This window comes from Amborella trichopoda, chromosome 9, assembly GCF_054954075.1.
Source record: "Amborella trichopoda isolate Santa Cruz 75 chromosome 9, AtrichopodaSantaCruz75HAP2 v2.0, whole genome shotgun sequence".
Classification (NCBI taxonomy): domain Eukaryota; kingdom Viridiplantae; phylum Streptophyta; class Magnoliopsida; order Amborellales; family Amborellaceae; genus Amborella; species Amborella trichopoda.
The window spans coordinates 9,485,460-9,504,914 of record NC_142344.1 but is presented as its reverse complement, the minus strand read 5'-3'; the positions used below and the strand labels follow the sequence as shown (position 1 = coordinate 9,504,914).

The 19,455-nt window shown below is 36.2% G+C and overlaps 1 protein-coding gene across 1 annotated transcript; it reads left to right on the top strand.

The window, feature by feature from the left end:
• The first annotated feature begins 901 nt into the window (after window positions 1-901).
• Window positions 902-9,994, top strand: LOC18424214 (fructose-bisphosphate aldolase 3, chloroplastic). The gene is made up of 6 exons (XM_006828805.4): window positions 902-1,210; window positions 2,097-2,366; window positions 2,518-2,627; window positions 2,853-2,943; window positions 8,940-9,209; window positions 9,421-9,994. The coding sequence occupies exons 1-6, from the start codon at window positions 1,052-1,054 to the stop codon at window positions 9,697-9,699; spliced, it is 1,179 nt and encodes a 392-aa protein (XP_006828868.1). The 5' UTR covers window positions 902-1,051; the 3' UTR covers window positions 9,700-9,994.
• Window positions 9,995-19,455: the final 9,461 nt, after the last annotated feature.

The following is a 19,455-nucleotide window of genomic DNA, read 5'->3' as shown; positions in this document are numbered from 1 at the left end:
CGAATTGACTGAAGCACCAAATTTTTTTGATTTTTTTAATAAAACCAATTTAATTTCCTTGACAAAACCCAAAAGCTCCAAAGCAAATTTGACAACATTAACTTGAACCCTTACGGCCTTATACCAAACCACTCGCATTGAACCCTCTTTGTTGGTTCGTTAGGTACATACAAGAGTGCCCTTTAAATCATTTATATATTTTTGTTTAAATCCTTTATTTTTAAGGTTTTATCTTCAACTGGTTATATCGCCAGCTCTTAGGATGACTTTTGGCGGCGAGAGTGAAAGTAGGAAATAAAAATTATAAAAAAAAATTTAAATAGTTTTTATCCAAATAGCCCTAATCAAATAAAAAGAAACTTAAACTATCCTCCCTTACGTTTTTATCTTACCACGCCTCTCTTTCCTTCGTGTAAGTGCACTTTGGCAGTATAACACTCTGAAGTCACAACGCTACTGCATTGTTTATGTATGCTCCGGCAGTGGATCATGAGCTCCAGCACGGTATAAGTGTGCTTCGACAATGTAATCTGGAGTCACAATACTCTAACACTGTCTATGTGTGCTCCAGCCATGGATCATGTGCTCCGACAATGAGCTCCGAAAGTTCAAATCTCTGGCCAAATTGATTTTTGTGTACGAGAAGTGCAATTCTGTCTAAAAAAAATGAACTTTTTTTTTTTTGGGGCCATTTGCATAGAAAGCTGTGTTATTTTGAAAAAAAGTGAGAGAAAATCTTAGGTTGGGGTCTTGGTTTTTTGTTTTTTTGTTTTGTAATTTTCTCCAATAAATACTCCCGCGGGAACATAGGACCTTTTGACTTTAACAATAGTTCACGAGGGTCCTTTATGTCGATCATTACCTGCTTTATATAGGCATCTGTCTTGCTACAAATTTTGCCAGCGGACCATCCGAGAAACGAAGCCGCCCCCTTGGTTTAAAGATCTGCGCTACCATTGTTGAACAATTGAGAGTAAAGGAGAGATATTGCAGCCCATTCCTCCATATTTTTAGAGAGAGAGGGAAGGGTTTTGTAGAGAGAGAAACATAGATGGCGGCAAGCAGCCTGGTAAAGCTTAACCTATCAGCTTCGCAATGGATCGGCGGTCACAGCCTCGATCACAGAGTCTCTGCACGCCCATCGGCCCGCAGGGTTATGATGGCGCCGATCAGAGCAAGCGCATTCGCTGATGAACTCGTCAAGACCGCCGTGAGTCCTATTTTGAGTCTCTTCCTTTTTACTTACCCAAAAAGAAAGTCTCTTTCTTTGAATTCTTCTCAAACTTTGATCTTCGTTTTATGGAGATTTATTTTCCTTTTTTTTAAGATTTGGCTAGTAATTGCCTTTAGATTTTGAAATTTTAGTTTTTTTATGCTTTTTCCTTTAAGTCTTATGAATTTTATTTATATTGGAATCGTTCTATTTTTGTGATCTAGTAATCGTCTTCTCTGTTACACCTTTGGCCGCTGGCAAGTTTCTGATAAATTTTAGATTGTTTTATATTGTAATGATTTGTGGATTTAATTGATATCATATTCTGATCATGTTGATATTTATGTGATTTTTTTTAGATATTGATATATATCTTGAATTAATTTCCAGCTTATGATTGATGGTATGCGTAGCTGTTAATTTCTGGCTTTTTTTTTTTGTATTTTTTTCTTCTTTTGGCCTTTCCCCTGTCTTTTGCCTTCAAACCACATGATTTGCAACTAAACTAAACTTTTTGTGCAAGTCAATATACTTTAGCTATAATATATTTTTATTTTCTGGGTAACTGTTGGAAAGAAACCTTAAATGAAAATTGGGGCGAGATTTCTGGAATTTGATTCATTCATTCATGGATATCGACCTTGATTTATCTCAGTTTTTTTGCTTTTACTGGATCAAAAGTTTGGCAACTTATTCTGAAATTCTGTCTGCCCTTGAACAGAAATTGAAATAGTGAATAGGCTCTGTTGTCTCATGCTTACCACAATACCTTTTTTTTTTGGGTAAATACGACAATGCTTACCTCGTGCTTCCCACAATGCTTACTATCATCGTTCCTTGTTCACCAATAAAATGTGTCTTCCTCCAATTTACTTGGTTGTAGAAATCGATTGCTTCTCCTGGACGTGGGATTCTTGCCATCGATGAGTCCAATGCAACATGCGGGAAGAGGCTTTCATCGATTGGTTTGGACAACACCGAACCCAATCGCCAGGCTTACAGGCAGCTCTTGCTAACCACTCCTGGTCTCGGAGAGTATATCTCAGGTGCTATTCTTTTTGAGGAAACTCTCTACCAGTCGACCACTGATGGTAAGAAGTTCGTGGACTGCATGATTGATGAGAAGATCACGCCCGGTATCAAGGTTGACAAGGTATTTATATTATGTCCTGCTCTTCTGTCTCTTATTTTACTCCTTTCGTCTTTTAGATGGTCGTTTGTTTAGACTTGAGGTAAAAACATATTTTTCTTTCACTGATTAAGTTTTACTTCTCTTTATTACCTTTGCTATTTTGTGTATGAAGGGCCTGGTTCCTCTCCCGGGATCGAACAATGAGTCGTGGTGCCAGGGCTTGGATGGTTTGGGCTCAAGATGCGCTGAATATTACAAGCAGGGGGCTCGTTTTGCTAAATGGTAAACTCTATGAAATAAATATGTTTTACTTAAATACGTTTCTATATCACTGCAATGTTAACCAATAATTCATAATTATTGTTATCCTTCGAGTAAACTATGGAAGCAGAAGAATCTGCCAATTTTCTTTTGTTTCTAATCTGTCTAATATATTAGTAATCCTTTAATTAGAATTCATGAATATATCCTTTTCTATTCTCAAATTTCAATAATGTCAATTTACAGGCGCACTGTAGTGAGCATTCCTTGTGGTCCTTCTGCCTTGGCTGTGAAGGAAGCAGCATGGGGGCTTGCACGATATGCTGCCATTGCTCAGGTATTATTTGGATTTGAATTCTGTAACATGTCAGTATAAGGTGGACCTGTTTTCTTGAATCTTTTATTTTAGATGTATTCCTACTTAACATGAACCAATGTTCAAAAATTCAGATTCGGCAGCATAGGCAACTGGGCACCCCTAGAAACCTAGGTAGCCCAAACAAAAAACAAGGAGGTTTATTCCCTCTATGGTGTTCATGGGGGGATTGATTGGATCTGAAAGTGTGTATATATATATATATATATATATATATATATATAATAGGACCCTATTCTTGTGCCATTAGATCTGCATACACATCTCGAGGAGTGATGGGACACCAGCTCACCGGTAAAAGGAACCAGGTGAAATGGTTAAAGTCAAAAAGAAAAGAAAAGAAAAAGGGCACAAGTCCATGCGATCTCACGCTCTGCCATTAGACTCTTTCCTGATGAAGGTCGCTCTCTCTCTCCCTCACAGGTGGATTAAATGTTGAAAGATTGAGAGCACGGGCCCTTGCCTCTTCCGAGTTAAGAGAAGCCACACATAACTACGACAATCAATCACAATTACAGAGTGAGGGAGGGGACGGGGGGAGACAGTAAAAACTTGGGCCTGGGTTGGTTGTCAGGGGAAGAGAGAGAGAGAGAGATTAGCTAAATAAAATATCCGGCATATTAATCACAACCCCTTCATGAACCTCAATATTCATTTGAAAACTCAACAATTAGTAATGTTTGAAAACTAACATGAAAGGAACAAGACACCGGTCCTCCATTCATTTACAATGTAGAGAGAGAGAGTCCAATTGCTCAAAACATTGCATCAAACCTGTTGAAATTCCATTTATTTACAGTCTGGAGAGAGAGAAACCCATATTAAAAATACGAAAATGTTAGCACTTGATCCTCGGACAAATGCAAATGGGTCTCAAGAGGTGATGGTGAGAAGAATCCCATGGAGTTTGGGGGAATTCACTCATATCCAAAGAAGAAGAAGAATCACCATTATGCATATAACCGCAACAATTAGCCTATCAAAATCAGCAAAAAAGGTCGAACCGGGTGCTTCCCATCTCTCCTCCTCTTCCTTCATAGTGGGCAATGGGGCGTCAAGCCTAAATTCTCGACTTTCCGGGAAAAATTGCAACGACCCCACAAGCTTGACTTCTTGTTCTCCATGGAGGTAGAGAGAGAAAGAGATAGAGACAGAGGTTTCATGGGCTTTGCAGGCACGTGTGGAGCCAGAGGGACTGGATTGGTGAGGGCAAGAGGGAAGAGGATTTGCTATGTTAGAGCAGGACAAGGATGATTTTTAGAGAGAGAAGATTCAATGTGTAGATATGAGCAGGCACACTTGGGAGGCAGGGGCCTTTTTGGTTATGGAGAGAGAAAGGATTTAACTGTAGAATGTGAGAGAGAAAAGGTTTAATAAAAGAGCAAAAACCTCTCCAGGAGGAAAATCAGTGATTTCTACAGTAGAGAGAGTAATAAAAGTGCAAAAGACCAGTCCAGGAGAGACGTATTGGACACAGAAGACCCATTTCGTATAGAGTAGAGGGGGAGAATATAGTTTCTTAGAGGAAAGCGAGAGAGAGAGCGAGAGAAAGAGAAGCATGGACTTGGGTTCGCTTGTGTAAATCGCAGTGCTGGTTTAAGAGAAGTTGCAGTGCTGTTTCAAGGATAATAGAGTGCACGATAGAGATTTGACCGTCTTTACCTGTGAGCTGGCATCCCCATCTCTCCTTGAGATTTGGTGTCAGATCTGACGGCACAAGAGTGGGGTCCTATGCAACCCGTATGTGTGAGGGTCTCATAGGATCATTACTCTCTCTATATATATATATATAGTTTAATTTTTAGGCTTTTATGTGTTATGTGTTGTGCTATTTCAAATTTCTACATGAATTGGATTGAAATTTTAAATTGAAAGGCTTTAACTTTACAAGATTGAAAATTGCCAAAAATCCATATAAAATTGCATTTCATTACTCATCGAAGGCCAATTATGCAATTCCACATGACTTCACAATTGGTACTTAAATTGTTATGGTGGCACACCCCAATATTCCCCTCTCCATTTACCTTTTATGACTACTCCATAATAGAGGACGAACTTTAATTTGTCTTTTCCAGTGTTTCTTAAACCAAATCTGATTAACAAGTATATAGTTTACACAAAAATTGGTGTGTCACAAAGTTGTACACTCTGTTGCAAAATTGTGTCCCAAAATTGGGAAAGCTAAAGTGTACATTGTCAAGGGTTGTTAACAACCACTAGAGTTGAATTTCTGTTCATTTCTCATTGCGCAAGGGGATTGGACTACCCCAAACATAAGTGGAGTAAGTAGAGCATCCATGTAGCCGATCCAAAAATTTCCAAAAAATCTTGCTAAGTCACCATAGGGATTTGCTTTTCAGAGGGCCCACTTGATCCTGCTCACGGAATTCCCTTTGATCATTAAAGATCCCCATTCTGGATTATGTAATCTCACCCTATTGAGCAATGCAATAGCTTCAGCTGTCATAGCATGTATTTTGGGGATCGTTAGACCTGTTTGGTCTCTAAACCATCCCCTGAACCAGCTGGTCCTTGGATAGCTATTGAATATCTATCACAATTCAACTTGACTGAGCCTGAAGGTGGAGATGCCAGATAGACGGATGATGGCAGGAGATGGTTACAGTTGTGTGTGATAACTCTCCAATTCAATAGAAAATTGACTGCTGAGATCCTCATAAATTCTTTCTAGTGCTAGCATAGGCGATGATATTTGCTTTTATTTTTGTTTTCTATCAAGGTTTCCATAGTGGAATAAATCCTTCATAAATAAGATTGTTATGTTCTAACCAAATACCCCACAGAACAGCCAAAATGGACATCTACCACAAGAGAATATCTCGTCAGGCAAGGGGCAGGCCGAACCAACACTGAAAAAGGCTCTCAACGGAGTCTTGAAGTACCCATTGTACAGCAAATAACAGTGTCCCAACTTGCCGAACAGGTCACAGTGCAAGAATAGATGCTAGACCGATTCCTCATCACATCTTGCACAAGTCACATCTCTTTGATATTATGATACCTAAGTGAACAAGGTAATCTATTGTGACAACTCATCATGAGTAGTGAGCCAACCAAGAGCCGTTTTCATAGGGGAGCAGGAACAGCCCATGGCTTTCTAGCAATTGATCTAGGCAAAGATAGGCATACTAACAAACTACAAAAATATTTACCAATGAACACTTGAGGGGTTGGGAGCCTAGATCATAGAATCTTCTCCTTCAATTGCATGAAAACCTTGCTGATTGTTGCCAAAAATACTTGGTCAGACCGACAGCTCTTCATCTTGTAAATTTCGTCTTAGGAGTAGGACACCAATCATCACCCCCCTTTCTCTCATAGGCTTGTACCTGTGGCCTCTTGATCCATAACACGAGAACAAGATAAGAAATCTGTTTGCAAGTCTGGCCTTACCCTGTTTCAACGACCCACCAAAAAGCTGGTGTAGCGATTGAAGGTGGGCCTCATTGGACCTTCTCCTTTACAAAAACCAGAGTTCTGCTCAAGCGAGCCATGGCTGGCAGCAATCACCTAATGAGAGTTCAGGCTATATCTGCTACTAAACACCTAGTTCCATAATTGTTCATCTGCATGGCCATCAGCTAACCTCAGTGGCTATTTACCCAGCAGCATTAAGTTCAGATCTCATCCTTCGAGTCCCAAACCTAGCTTTGATAGGTAACCAAAACTTGTCCCGTTTGACAAGATTTGAATGTGCAATTCCCATCTCATAAAAATGTTAAATGTTGCTGGTGTTCCATCTTGGTCAAATCGCTAGTTGGTAATTTTAAAAGTGGCATAGATATATTGGTACATTGCTTAGGGCTGCCATACTGAAGGCAATCCTGCCCCCTACCACTTTCAAGTAGCCAGCTTACATTGGACCCCTTCGGTAACCCCATTCCCTTTCAATAACCCCAGTAGTAGATGGTAAGATCCAAACAATTCGATAGCAAGGGGTCAACCTTGCACCTAAACAAGAAGGAAGCCTATATTGGTCTGTCTCTAGGACCCCAACACCGAGTAACCTTGTTTTCTGAAAGCTAACACGAAGACCTGAACAGAATTCAGAACATTTCCAAATTAACAACCAATCAACCTGGGCAACGGTGGGTTGACAGAAGATTTGGTTATCCTGTACATATTAGCGAGAGATCCTAGTTCCATTACAAGAGCTAAGCGTGCTTGAAAGTAACCCCTGAGAATGGACATGATTGAGGATCCTAATGAGGGCCTCCGCCACCAAAGCAGATAAGAAAAGAGGCAAAGGATCTCCCTGTCTCAAACCTCTGGTGCAGGGAACGTGCTTGACAAAATTAAAGAGATTTGCCGAAGTACATCCTTGATCGACCCGAAGTACATCCTTGATCGACCAGCTCCAATTTTGGCCAAAGCCCATCTTTTACATAACCTCATAAAGGAAGGGCTAATAGGCTTTCTCCGTGGCAGGTTTGTAAATCAAGCCCTTGGATTTTGACTTATGGAGATAGTCTATGCTTTCGTGACTTTTGGTTTACTGATGGTATGGCCGTTGATAGAAAAGAATGGAGGAACAATATTCATGTAGTTTACCCCAAATAATAGGGATAAGGCATGGATGATGATGATGAGATAGTCTATGCATTCATGGGGCAGTAGGGCCCCTTCAAGAATTTGTCTACCGATGACAAATGCTCCCTGAGATGAAGAAATGGCCTTGTGCAGTCTTGACATCAAAATCTGTTACACTCTCTGCACCTTCCACTTAGGGGATAAATCGATGAAGGTCATATTCGTAACTCTACACCTACGGTAGTGTCCCGCTCATGAAACTCCAAGAATATTTTGAGGAGGTCCTCTTGCATATCGTGCCAGAATAGTTTGATATTGCTAAAGCCATCAGGCTAGGTGCCATCAAAGACAGCCTTCCTAATCTCTTCCATAATAAATGGCCATTCAAGCTATAAGGCGGAAGATTCTGAAATTCGATCAAACTGTACCTGATGCAGTGCATGAATTATCTGTAAAACCTAACTTCGGCAATATTAAATGATAATTGGTTTCACAACTGAAATACCAGGTCGCTGGGCTTTATATTTCATTTATTTTCTAAATTTAATTTGATTTTATAACATATAACCATGCTTTATCTTATTTATTGCATGCTAAATATAACTCATAGGGTTTGTCACAATTCATGTTTTAGGTAGAAGATTTCATGCTGAGACTAAAATGGAATACCCACATGATGTATTTAAGCATAATATATTACACATCTAAAATTGCATAAACTGAACTTTCAGTGAGCAGATTGTATGGAAAAATGGTGTGATATATAATTTAGCATGTATGATGTGTACATTGTTCAAAAAAATGCTCCGCCCATTGCCTAGACGCCCAAATTGTTCAGTTGTTTCCAAAGAACATCCCTTTGAAGTGTTCCCAGCTCACCTCTGGAACAAGGGCAAAACGTAACCTAGATGCTGCATAATGTCTCATTAAGAAGGTGACCTTGCCGGTAAGAGAAATATTCTGACTTCTCTAAGGATCTCATTTCCTCTCTCAAATTCTTCCACTTAGGTCCCTCCTCACACCCCACGAAACTCCACTGTACGCTTCTTCAAGTCAAACTTCATCAGGTTGCTCTTACTGATGTTACTCCTCGCGCCTAGACACCAGTTCATGTCATTTATCGGTCGACCTTAAATTATCCATCTTAAGAAAGCTCACTTAAAACCAAATAGTGGAATTCTCGGCTACTGCAAAACAGCCATGTAATCCTTAATGAAGCGAAACACAGAGATTTCCATCCACGCGTATTTTATTTTCTTCAGAACTTTGCAAGATAAGATTCTTTTGTTTGTGATCTTATCATCAGAAGTCCCCTCCCTGTTGGATACATTCAGACATTTTGTTTTCTTTTTTATTGATTAGAAGATGGTGAAGTATAGTGCTTATTATTATGGCACCTGCAGGATAACGGCCTCGTACCCATTGTCGAGCCTGAGATCCTTCTTGATGGGGACCACTCCATTGACAGAACCCTTGAGGTGGCAGAGAAGGTGTGGGCTGAGGTATTCTTCTACTTGGCAGAGAACAATGTCATGTTTGAGGGCATCCTTCTCAAGCCCAGCATGGTGACTCCTGGGGCTGAACACAGAGAGAAGGCCTCCCCTGAGACCATTGCCCAGTACACCCTTAAGTTGTTGAACAGAAGAGTCCCACCTGCTGTTCCTGGGATCATGGTACATCTCTCTCTCTCTGCCTGCACACTTACTATTCTGACGAGATAGAAATATATCTTGAACCATGGCATTTGGGGGGAGCATTTGCCTCTATAACATGCACACACACGTACACAAGCACAATTAAGATTTAATTGAACATGAGCAAGGGACAAACTAGTGCATTTGTCACCCACATCTTTTGTTTGTGTTGTTTGTGTGAAATTTGCAGTTCCTGTCGGGTGGCCAATCAGAAGCGGAGGCAACCTTGAATCTGAACGCAATGAATCAAGCACCAAACCCATGGCACGTGTCATTCTCCTATGCTCGGGCCCTGCAAAACACAGTGCTCAAGACATGGCAGGGACACCCTGAGAACGTGGAGGCCGCTCAGCAAGCATTGCTCGTGCGTGCCAAGGCGAACTCCCTCGCCCAACTTGGCCGTTACTCAGCTGCAGGCGAGAGTGAGGAGGCCAAGAAGGGGATGTTTGTTAAGGGTTACACCTACTAAATGTGGATGATGGATGGTGTGAAAGGCACCCCCTGCCTTTTTGTGATATGAATTTCCAGGGATCTTGGCTACCGGATCATAGTGTGATAATGTATGATGGCAGTGCTTAGGAGTTCTTAGGGAGTTTTCGAGTTTGGTAGTGAGAGGACATTAGAACCAGCTCCAGCTACAAGGCTTTTCTAATTAGTTTGTCTGTAATGGTGGTTTGAATAATCATTTCCTGAAGTTGGAATCGTAAATAGACAATCCATGTCCATTAGTTCGAAATTTCTGATGAATCTTTTTTGTGCTTAAAGACAACTCTCTCTCGCAAGAGATTTCCTAAGAATGCAAAGCAAAATTGTGGAGCGATTTTTTGTCGCGTGTTTTAGTTGTTAGTCTGCATTTATCAGAAGGCGAGAATTTATTTGACTGCTTGTGTTGGGACATTAAGCTCTACTTTTCTACTGTATTGGCGTGAGGGATGGCATTTCGTGGTAGCGAGGCGGCTTTAGAGGGCCACATGTCAGATCTTGCTGGCAAATGCGGATTTGATGTCGAGAAAACTTGCAAATTAATCATCCCAACTTTAAGAATAATGGATTTGAAAAAAATGAATTTGAAAGTTTATAACTGGTCTTTTATAAATATGGTTTTTGTATTGTCCACATTTCAAGTGGTTTAGAAATGGCTAAGATTTTTAGTTCTGAAATTGCATTTTCAAGAGTCTAATGTATGCCTTCGACAAATAATAAAAACCAAAAGCAGGACTTGGACAGTAGAAACAATTGAATATATCAAAGAAAGAAAATAAGATAAAATTGATTTTGATCTATTTTTGTTATCAATTATATACTAGTTTGAATTACGATGTGTCACATATGCAATTACTTGTTGCAGATTAACTACAATAATAACGATACCATATCCCCATCCCCATTACATCCTACACTTAATAAGCGAACAACCCCATTTCAATTTCAAAGTCCCAAAGAGAGCTTGTAGCAGATTAAATAAAATCATAACCACATCCCATCCCCATTACATCCTACACTTAAGCGAACAACCCCATTTACACTTAATAAGCGAACAACCCCATTTCAATTTCAAAGTCCCAAGAGAGCTTGCAGGAGATTAACTAAAATCATAACCATATCCCATCCCCATTACTTCCTACACTTAAGCGAACAACCCCATTTCAAAGTCCCAAGAGAGAATGTTCAAAGTCCCGAGATAATGTGCAAAGTCCTAAGAAAGAATGTTCAGGTAGACATGACAATAAAAAAAAAATAAATACACTAATTGCAGTGAAAATCTACATTTCTCTCATTGTCTATGTATCACCCTCGATAGTTATTCTTTGTTAAAGGTGCTTAAAATATGAGCACTAAGCCACTTCTATAGTGCACTATCAAGTTTTTTGGCTTTTTTGGTAGTGATTTATCCATTGTTTATATTCTCTAGGATATGAAATACACTAAATTTATTGTACGTTCTTTGGTGCAAATTGCGTTCTTCTTTTTTAAGATTTATTAAGATTTTGCATTTTTTTTCTAACACATGTTTTTTTCCTTTGCCTTATATATTTGTATATTTTTGGTGTTTTCATCAAATATATATGAGCTTTTTTCCATCTTAATTACAATATAGATGATCAGAGACCAGCATGGTCTATAGTGCTAATATCATCGTAGTTGGTCAGAGAAAGATTTTACATTAAAATTTCTCGAGTATTTATTGACTATTGTTTGAAAATCATATTGTGATTTATTTACTCCTTTTATTCCTATACCGTATAGGTGGGTGGGGTCACATAGAAAGCAAATATCACAAAAAAAAAAAAGAAGCAAAAAAAATGCAACAAAAGGAAAAAAAATGGGCATAGTTTCTAATTTTTTTTATAAAAAATAGTAATTGAATACTTTTAAAGCCTTACAATTTTGTACCTTCAGTTACAAATTCTTAAAATTAAAAAATAATCTATTAAAGCATGAAAACACACTGATTAACGTATTTTAGGAGGAAAATTGAGATTTCTAAATTACAAAGGGAAATAAATAAAAGTAGACATTTTAAAATCCAACAAAGTAATTTTTGAGGAAGGGACAATATTTTTATTTTTTTTCCTTTTTACTTTCATGACTTCTTGAAAATAAAACACAGTGACAAATGAAATTTTTTGGTTTTATAGTAATTAGAATATGATCTATTTAAATTAAACTCTTAAATTCTACAATAATTTTATCTAAATAATAATAAATTTATTTTTTCATAATGTTGATAATATTTATTAATATTATTAGTGTATTTCATGTGTGCATATAATATTCATAACTTTGCTTTATTATTAATTATGATGATCTTCCCATATTTGTTGTATTGTATTACTTTTTAAGAAAAAAATATTTTATTTCTCAAACTTTCTACGGGTACTGCTATCATGATGTCTATATTGCAAGACCAACCATGCACACTTCTTTTCGTCTATAGCTTGTTCAATCTTTCTCCATTAAATAACCTTTCACTAATCTTTGATCCCTATGGTTAACAAAATATATATTAATAGATAGGAGCATGATTCTCCTTGAACTTAAAACCTATCAATGGAAACACTCAACCATAATAATTAAAAAGGCTAAAAAAAATCAACCAATACTCTAATAATCTATGAAAAGTGCTTGGCGAATAATGTGATGCAAAAACAAATTTAAATACAATCATTACTTATAACATTGAGCAAAAAGAAGAAAAGATATTCACCTCCAATATGAAGAAGAACACCATAATAGCTTAGAGACTATAAGCGAATATGTGATATATATGTGAGATTTGAGAGGGAGATGAGTTTATTGAGACATGATTTAAAGAGATAAACATATTTGCTTGTTGTTTAGGAAAGAATAAAAGGAGGCCTAGAGAATGATTTGGGATCTTAAATTTAGAAATCCTAAAATAGGTGCGTATATTTTTGGATAAATAAATAAGTACGTATTATAATATAATGGATTTATTTTATGGATTACAATATATTTATCTTAAATTTTGAAAATACAATCTCTCTTAAATTTAAAATAAGTAATGATCCTATGAGACTCTCTCATGTGTGCAGGACCCCAAGGGATCACCGTTAATTTTGGTATAGATCTCTAAAAAAGTCAAAGTCCCATACCCATGTAATAACTTTTCTAGAGATCCGTGTCAAATTTAATGGTGACCTTTTGGAGTCCTACACACATGAATGCGAGAGGGTCTCATAGGATCCTTACTCATAAAAAAATAAGTGCGTATTTTCTTTCTTTTGTTTACCCTTCACGCACAAATTTTAGGAAAAAGTAAGATCAATAAAAAATCCTATTTCTCAAAGCTTTCATGAAAGTATATCATATCTCCTAAAATCTCTCATTCTCTCTCTTTTGTGCATACTTTCTCTTTCTCAAAGTCTCTCATTATCTTTCTATCCTGCGCACTCTCTCTTTATCAAATTAACATATTTGAAACAATCTCTCTAACTCTTTCTCATCAAGATAGGAAAACATGGTTGAGATCTATTTCTTATGTGTGCACATATTGTCTCGCTTCCCCTTCCCTATACTGAAGAATGTGTCCTACAATATCTATAGAATTAGGGGCCTTTTTTATTTTTGTGACAGGTGACCACCTAAATGTAGTATAGATAAGTGAGCAGGTGTCCTTGTCCTTCTAATGTTAATTATGTTGTATTAATTCTTTATTTATTCTATATTGATTATTACTTTAATTTTTTATCTTTCTATTTAATTTATATCATTTTTTTTTCTTTGATAATATGCAATTGATTAGAGAGATTTTAAGTAACGAATGACCCCATGCATAAGCTATAACCCCACGTATATAGTATAATTCATGAATGATATTACGTATTAATTGACTACTATTATGATTACTGCATGCAATTATTATTGAGTTAATTATTATCAAAATAATATCATCTTTACATTATTAAATTTGCTTTATCTAACGTTTTTTATAGACTACTACATCAAACTTTTATGGGTGTGGTTTGTACAAGGATTCAAATAAAACCATCGTGCACCTCCAAAAATTTTAATAAGGATTCAACTAATTTTATGGGTGTGGTTTGTACAAGGATTCAACTAATTTTAGTGACAGAAATTTTAACAAGGTTCCAAAAATCTACTTCGCATCTAATTATGAAATTGTACAAGTGGAGCAGATCCATAAGTAAATGGAAATCTTGAAAATGGCCGGTTTAGATGATTTATTACAAGATGTACTATTTTTAGGATTTTAATTTATTTATTTATTCATTTCCTTGACATCTTCACAACTTGAGGTGGAGATGATTAGTTAGAGGGATTTTCAGCATTGGAACAACCTTTTGTGATGGATTTTTAAAGCATGTCTTTTTTGCATTAAAGGTTTCAACCTTATATGAACTTTTTCTAATTTTTATGAACTATTACAAAATATCATATAAACAATTTACTCATTTTAATAAAAGAAAATGTTTGTATAAAGTGTTAACCTTATATTATATAAGTAAGGTGTACCTCAAAAATCTACCTTAAAAGATTGTTTCGATATTGAAAAACCTTACAATTGATTATCTCCACCTCAAAATATACGAATATATAAAACATTGGATTTCAAGTCTTAAAAGTATTGCATCTTATAACATATTATCTAAATCATCACTTTTCAATATTTTCAAGCAAATATAGCTATGTTTAATCTGCACTATATTTGAAGTTTTAATTTCATAATTAGGAGTAAAAATAGATTTTTTTTATTTTGACCATTGTAAGGGTTTTCGGCACCTGAACAACCTTTTCGGGTGGAATTTCTTGGTATACTTTGCTTTTATAGGGTAAGTTTGACAATGTATACAAACCACACCTGTTAAACAATAAATGTCTAATAGCACAAAGAAATACTCAGTCATGTTTTCTGATTTGTTATATTATTTTTCATAGTACTTTTAACAAATCACATTACCTAATGTGACCTGCAAAACGAATGCATGTCACTAGCAAGTTTTAAAGGGTAATTATTTCATGCAACAGTTCTATCATAGTATACTGCAACCACACCTCTAGAAAATCATGCTTTTTGGCATTTGTATGACCCCAAAATTTGCACAAACCTTTTCTTCATCCTAATAATTAATCTCAATAAAAATAAAATTCAATTTGCACTTTAGACATGGTCAAAATAAGTCCCTCCAATAACATTACGTAGACCATTTATTTGGTGAATTTCAAGATCTAGACCTTTACAAACTCAAAATCAAATTTTTTTTTTTTTTAACATTGACTATCTAATGATAATAAACCCAACTAAAGAGATTTAAAAGAAAAAAAAATCCTTCTAAGGTCTAGATCTAAGCATCTTATCAAAATAGATGGTCTATATTAATTGGGCTAAAAAAAATACTTTTTAAGTTGTATTTTCAAAATTTTCTTTCTTTTGATTGTTCATTAGAATGAAAAGAGTATATATTTTAAAATTTGGATCAAACAAATAGCCATAACATCATTTTTGAATGTTTTTATATTATATTACTATACAACCGTTGTATGAAATCACTACCCAGTTTTAGAAGCATGACCAAACTAGCCTGAATTAATAAAGGCCCGATAGTATGTTAGTAGATTAATAAAGGGAGAGACATAATAAATTAGTCACTAAGATTGCTAAATTATTTTCAAAGTATTAAACTCCCTTTTAATTTTTTCTCGAAAATGATAAGCTTGAAGTTCCATTCTCCATTATAAATTTTGTATGGGGCATCTCCTGAGGCAAACATCTTACGCCTAAGCTTTGTATATACTTCACAGGCTGTATAAATTTGAAATTATTTAGGCTTGTAGTATCAATTGTCTTTTTATATACTTCACAGGCTATATAAATTTCATATTACTTGGACTTGTAGCATCAATTGTTGAGAATGAAATGAGCAAATGTGTAATGCCAAAAGAGTTGTACATCCAAATTTCACCAACATGTACTGAAAACAATATTAAATCGCATAGAATCAAAGACACCAATAAAAGATCAGGCAAAGCAATCAACTATCAAATAATACAAGAGTTAATGTAGTTCAGGCACAAATTGTGTCCTACGAGACTTTACTTACTGTTTTAATGGAGATTAGATGTTTCAAACTAGGGCTTGCTCTAGTCCCTTTTACGGAACAACCAGCAGAACCCAATATCATAGGTTTTTCTTTCGACCCAATAAAAGTTGGAATCATTTATTTTGTTAAAAGTAAAGATGTCATTATGAATTATACTTTTCTTAGGAAATCAACTTAATTTAGAAATAGTGCTTCTGAAACAAAGTCTAATGTGATCTTGTCGAGGTATACATTTTTTTTTTTTTATGATTTTCTTTGGCAAAAATCGCTACAAGTAGTCTTATTACAATAAACTCTTGCTTCAAAGAAAATAAAAACTAGCAAATCTAAGATCTTAAAACCTTGATACCACTAAACCAATTTTCTTTAAACCAAGAAAATAACCATAATTCTTATGCTTGGGAATATAAAGACAATATAATTAAATATGATAAGAAACAAAAAGTGAGTGTCAGAGATTACCTCAATTGGGCTTATTACACCCCACACAGAGTCACCACCATCCGATGGCACATGATCAACGATCAACCTTCAATCGCATCTGGGAAAGCAAGTTTTAGGTCAAACCCTCCAATGAAATTATGAACTCCTTTTGATCACAAATCTCAAACTTAGGTATAACCCCATAAAACCTAGTTTAAGAGAGATAACATCTACTCACTACTACCCAACCCTTTAGGATCAACATAATATAACATAAGAGAGATAATACCGTCTAGGTGGGACATGCCCCTTTCCAAAATTCTAGAGTGAGAGAGATCTCCTAGGATTGGGGAGTGCCCCCTATCCTTACCAATAAGAGAGAAATATTTAGAGAAAGAATAGAGGTATTTTGGTGTAGAGATTTATAGGCATGGGTTCTCTTTTTATAGTGCAAAATATGATTAGGGTTTTTTAGGGTTTCCATGGCTTATCTAGATTGAATATGCACCATTGATTTTGGATGACTTGTGGGGTGAGAGATTTGAGCCCTTCATTCCATAGATAGGTCATCAACAACATATGGAATGTGCTAGAACCTTTATCTTTCTTTCTTAAACCATTTTCCCATTATTAGAAATTAAATAATATAATTTTCATCATAATATTGTGCTTACCAAAATTATGCACATGCCTCCTCATGCTTTTCAAAAATCTATTCAAAGCTTCCTCAAGGCAAATGCTTTTAAAACATCACAAAGTTTTTCTTCAAGCCAAAGCTTGTTCCAACAAAATAAAGAAAGTCTTTGGAGTGGGGTGTGCTACCCTAGGTGGCACTCATGGGCCTTACCAACATGGCAAAGGTGGGCCCATATAGCTTATTAGGTCTCCCATGCAATAATCAAATTAATTAAAATAGTATATGATTTTTAGAAATTCATAAAACTCAATTTAAATAATTAAATCAATCTAAAATCAATATTTCTATTTTTATAAATCTAAATTTGATAAATAAAATATCCATAGAAAAATTCAAATAACAATTCTAAAAATCATATATCATTAAAACAAACATAATTAAATTCATTAGATGAAAAAATGGTCCATATAGTCTAGAAATTAAATAACAATGGGGCACTAAACCTTCAACTGTGAACTACGGTCCATACTTGCTTTCTCAAACCGATCTAGTGTTGCCTATGACCCACAGTCCATGTATGAGCTCATTAGTGGGTAACCAAAGTTTAGCTAATAGGCAATGGGTCGTAATCCCAGTTGGTGGATTGCAGGTTCTCCCCTAGAGACATATCAACGTCATCCAGACCTGATGCGACCACAACTCATATGGCGCATAGGGGAATCTCTTGCACATGTATATGCTTCACCTTGAAAGGTGATTCATTTTCTCAAAAAGACTATCATATATGCATGCTGTATGATGGTACATGGATGAGGCTTTGGTCCCTGTTTCTGAAGGCCACCATCACACATAAGGGCCACACAGTCCCTCGGTTCACTCATTTGGGCATACTCCGACCTCATCAAGGGATGACCTATTAAAATCCTTATCGGATAGTTTTCTATGCCCAAGTAACATAGATTTTTCCCAACCGACAGGCCTAGTTCGTAAAGCTTAATTTGGTATCAACAAATGTTATTTGCTTAGTATGGTCCACGAAGGGCCACACTCCCACTGAGTTCATGTTCCATTATATCAAAATGTTTATTACAAGCACTTATAGGGCCTTTAATGGCCACACTCTCCCAACAGCTTCTTGGAGTCTAAGGCTTAGTTTATCAATAAAAGTTTTTAGAAATGTTTTGATTTAGAGTTTGATACTTATTTTGTCTAGAGTCCTAGTTTCACTAAATCAGAGAGCTATGAAGCATGGTCTGTAAGCATCCATTCCATCATTATTTTGAATCAAAATTTCAAGTTTTTTATTTCTTTCTGTGAATCCATTTTGTATCATTTAGAGCTTCTTTTTTTCTCTACATTAGTTGGTATCAAAGCCAAGTTCATTCCCAAAGATAACTTAAATGATCGGAGGAGATTTTAGCAACTAACTTCAAGGTAACTTAAACATGTCAAAATTGAAAGAAGTTGAAAGAACGAGTAAATTTATACCCAACCTGCTCTGAATAAGGCTCAATCGTTCATGATAATGGGCAAATCATAGAGATGAGTCAAGTTCAAGGGGCGTTAAACCACTTCATAACCAAGTAAGAAACATTGTCACTATATTTTGAGGATTGAAGTATGTTTTCATCTTTTTAGTTTGAGTGGCCCTTCTTTAATTCAATGTGTGGTCTTGTATTCAATGAGGATCGTGTGGATCATCTGATCCACGCTGAAAAAGGTGAGCTCATGGATGGTCCAAAGAAGTTGGTGATCCTTTATTTGATGGTGATCAAATCTTTCAAGAAGAACAAAAAGAAGATCCCATCTGTGGTGAATTAGTGAAAATCGTGTGGGTGATCCTTTGTTGAGGTGGTCGATATGGTGATATCCAAAATCATCTAAAATAAGAAAACCACATATTATGAGGGATTGTAATCGATATTTAAATTGTTATTTCTTTAAGAAAATAGAAATCCAAAAATATTAACTTTTGGTTATAGCTCTTGATTTTTGAGACATATGTAACATCTTCGGGAAATTTATATTTGGTAGAGATGCATAATCTTATATATATAAAATGAATATGTGTGCCTTTTATGGGTCACCATATGGGAAATGTAGCTTCCACTAGTGGGAAAGAGGCAAGGCCTCCGCTACCTTCCTATGGAGAGACGGGATGATGGTGTCTTCTGTAGGCTGAAAGGTTGGTTTTTTGTAGAGAAGCGGTTCTCATGGGGATTTTGAGTGGCTTTCCTCCTGTAGACTGAGAGGGCTAGTTTCTTGTAGAGAAGCAGTTCTCATTGAGATTTGGTGAGACTGGTTTCTTGTATAGAAGTGGTTCTGAGATTTGGTTTCTTTCTTTCTTGTAGAGAAGTGGTTCTGAGATTTGGTTTCTCATGGAGATTTGGCTTGTTGTAGAGAAGCGGTTCTCATGGAGATTTTGGGTGGCTTGCCACCTGTAGATTGAGAGGCTGGTTTCAAGCTGCTCTAAATGGAGATTTTGGGTGGCTTCCCCTTACAGTAAGAAAAAATTCAATGGAAATTTTGGGTGTTCAAGGAGATTTTGGGTGGCTTCTCCTTTTAATAAGAGAAAGACTTG

Excerpts from the sequence above, each read along its gene's own strand:
- LOC18424214 (XM_006828805.4), top strand. The coding sequence starts at position 1,052 with ATGGCGGCAAGCAGCCTGGTAAAGCTTAACCTATCAGCTTCGCAATGG. Across the intron at positions 1,211-2,096 it reads ATGAACTCGTCAAGACCGCC|AAATCGATTGCTTCTCCTGG; the intron begins GTGAGTCCTATT and ends ACTTGGTTGTAG. Across the intron at positions 2,944-8,939 it reads GATATGCTGCCATTGCTCAG|GATAACGGCCTCGTACCCAT; the intron begins GTATTATTTGGA and ends TGGCACCTGCAG.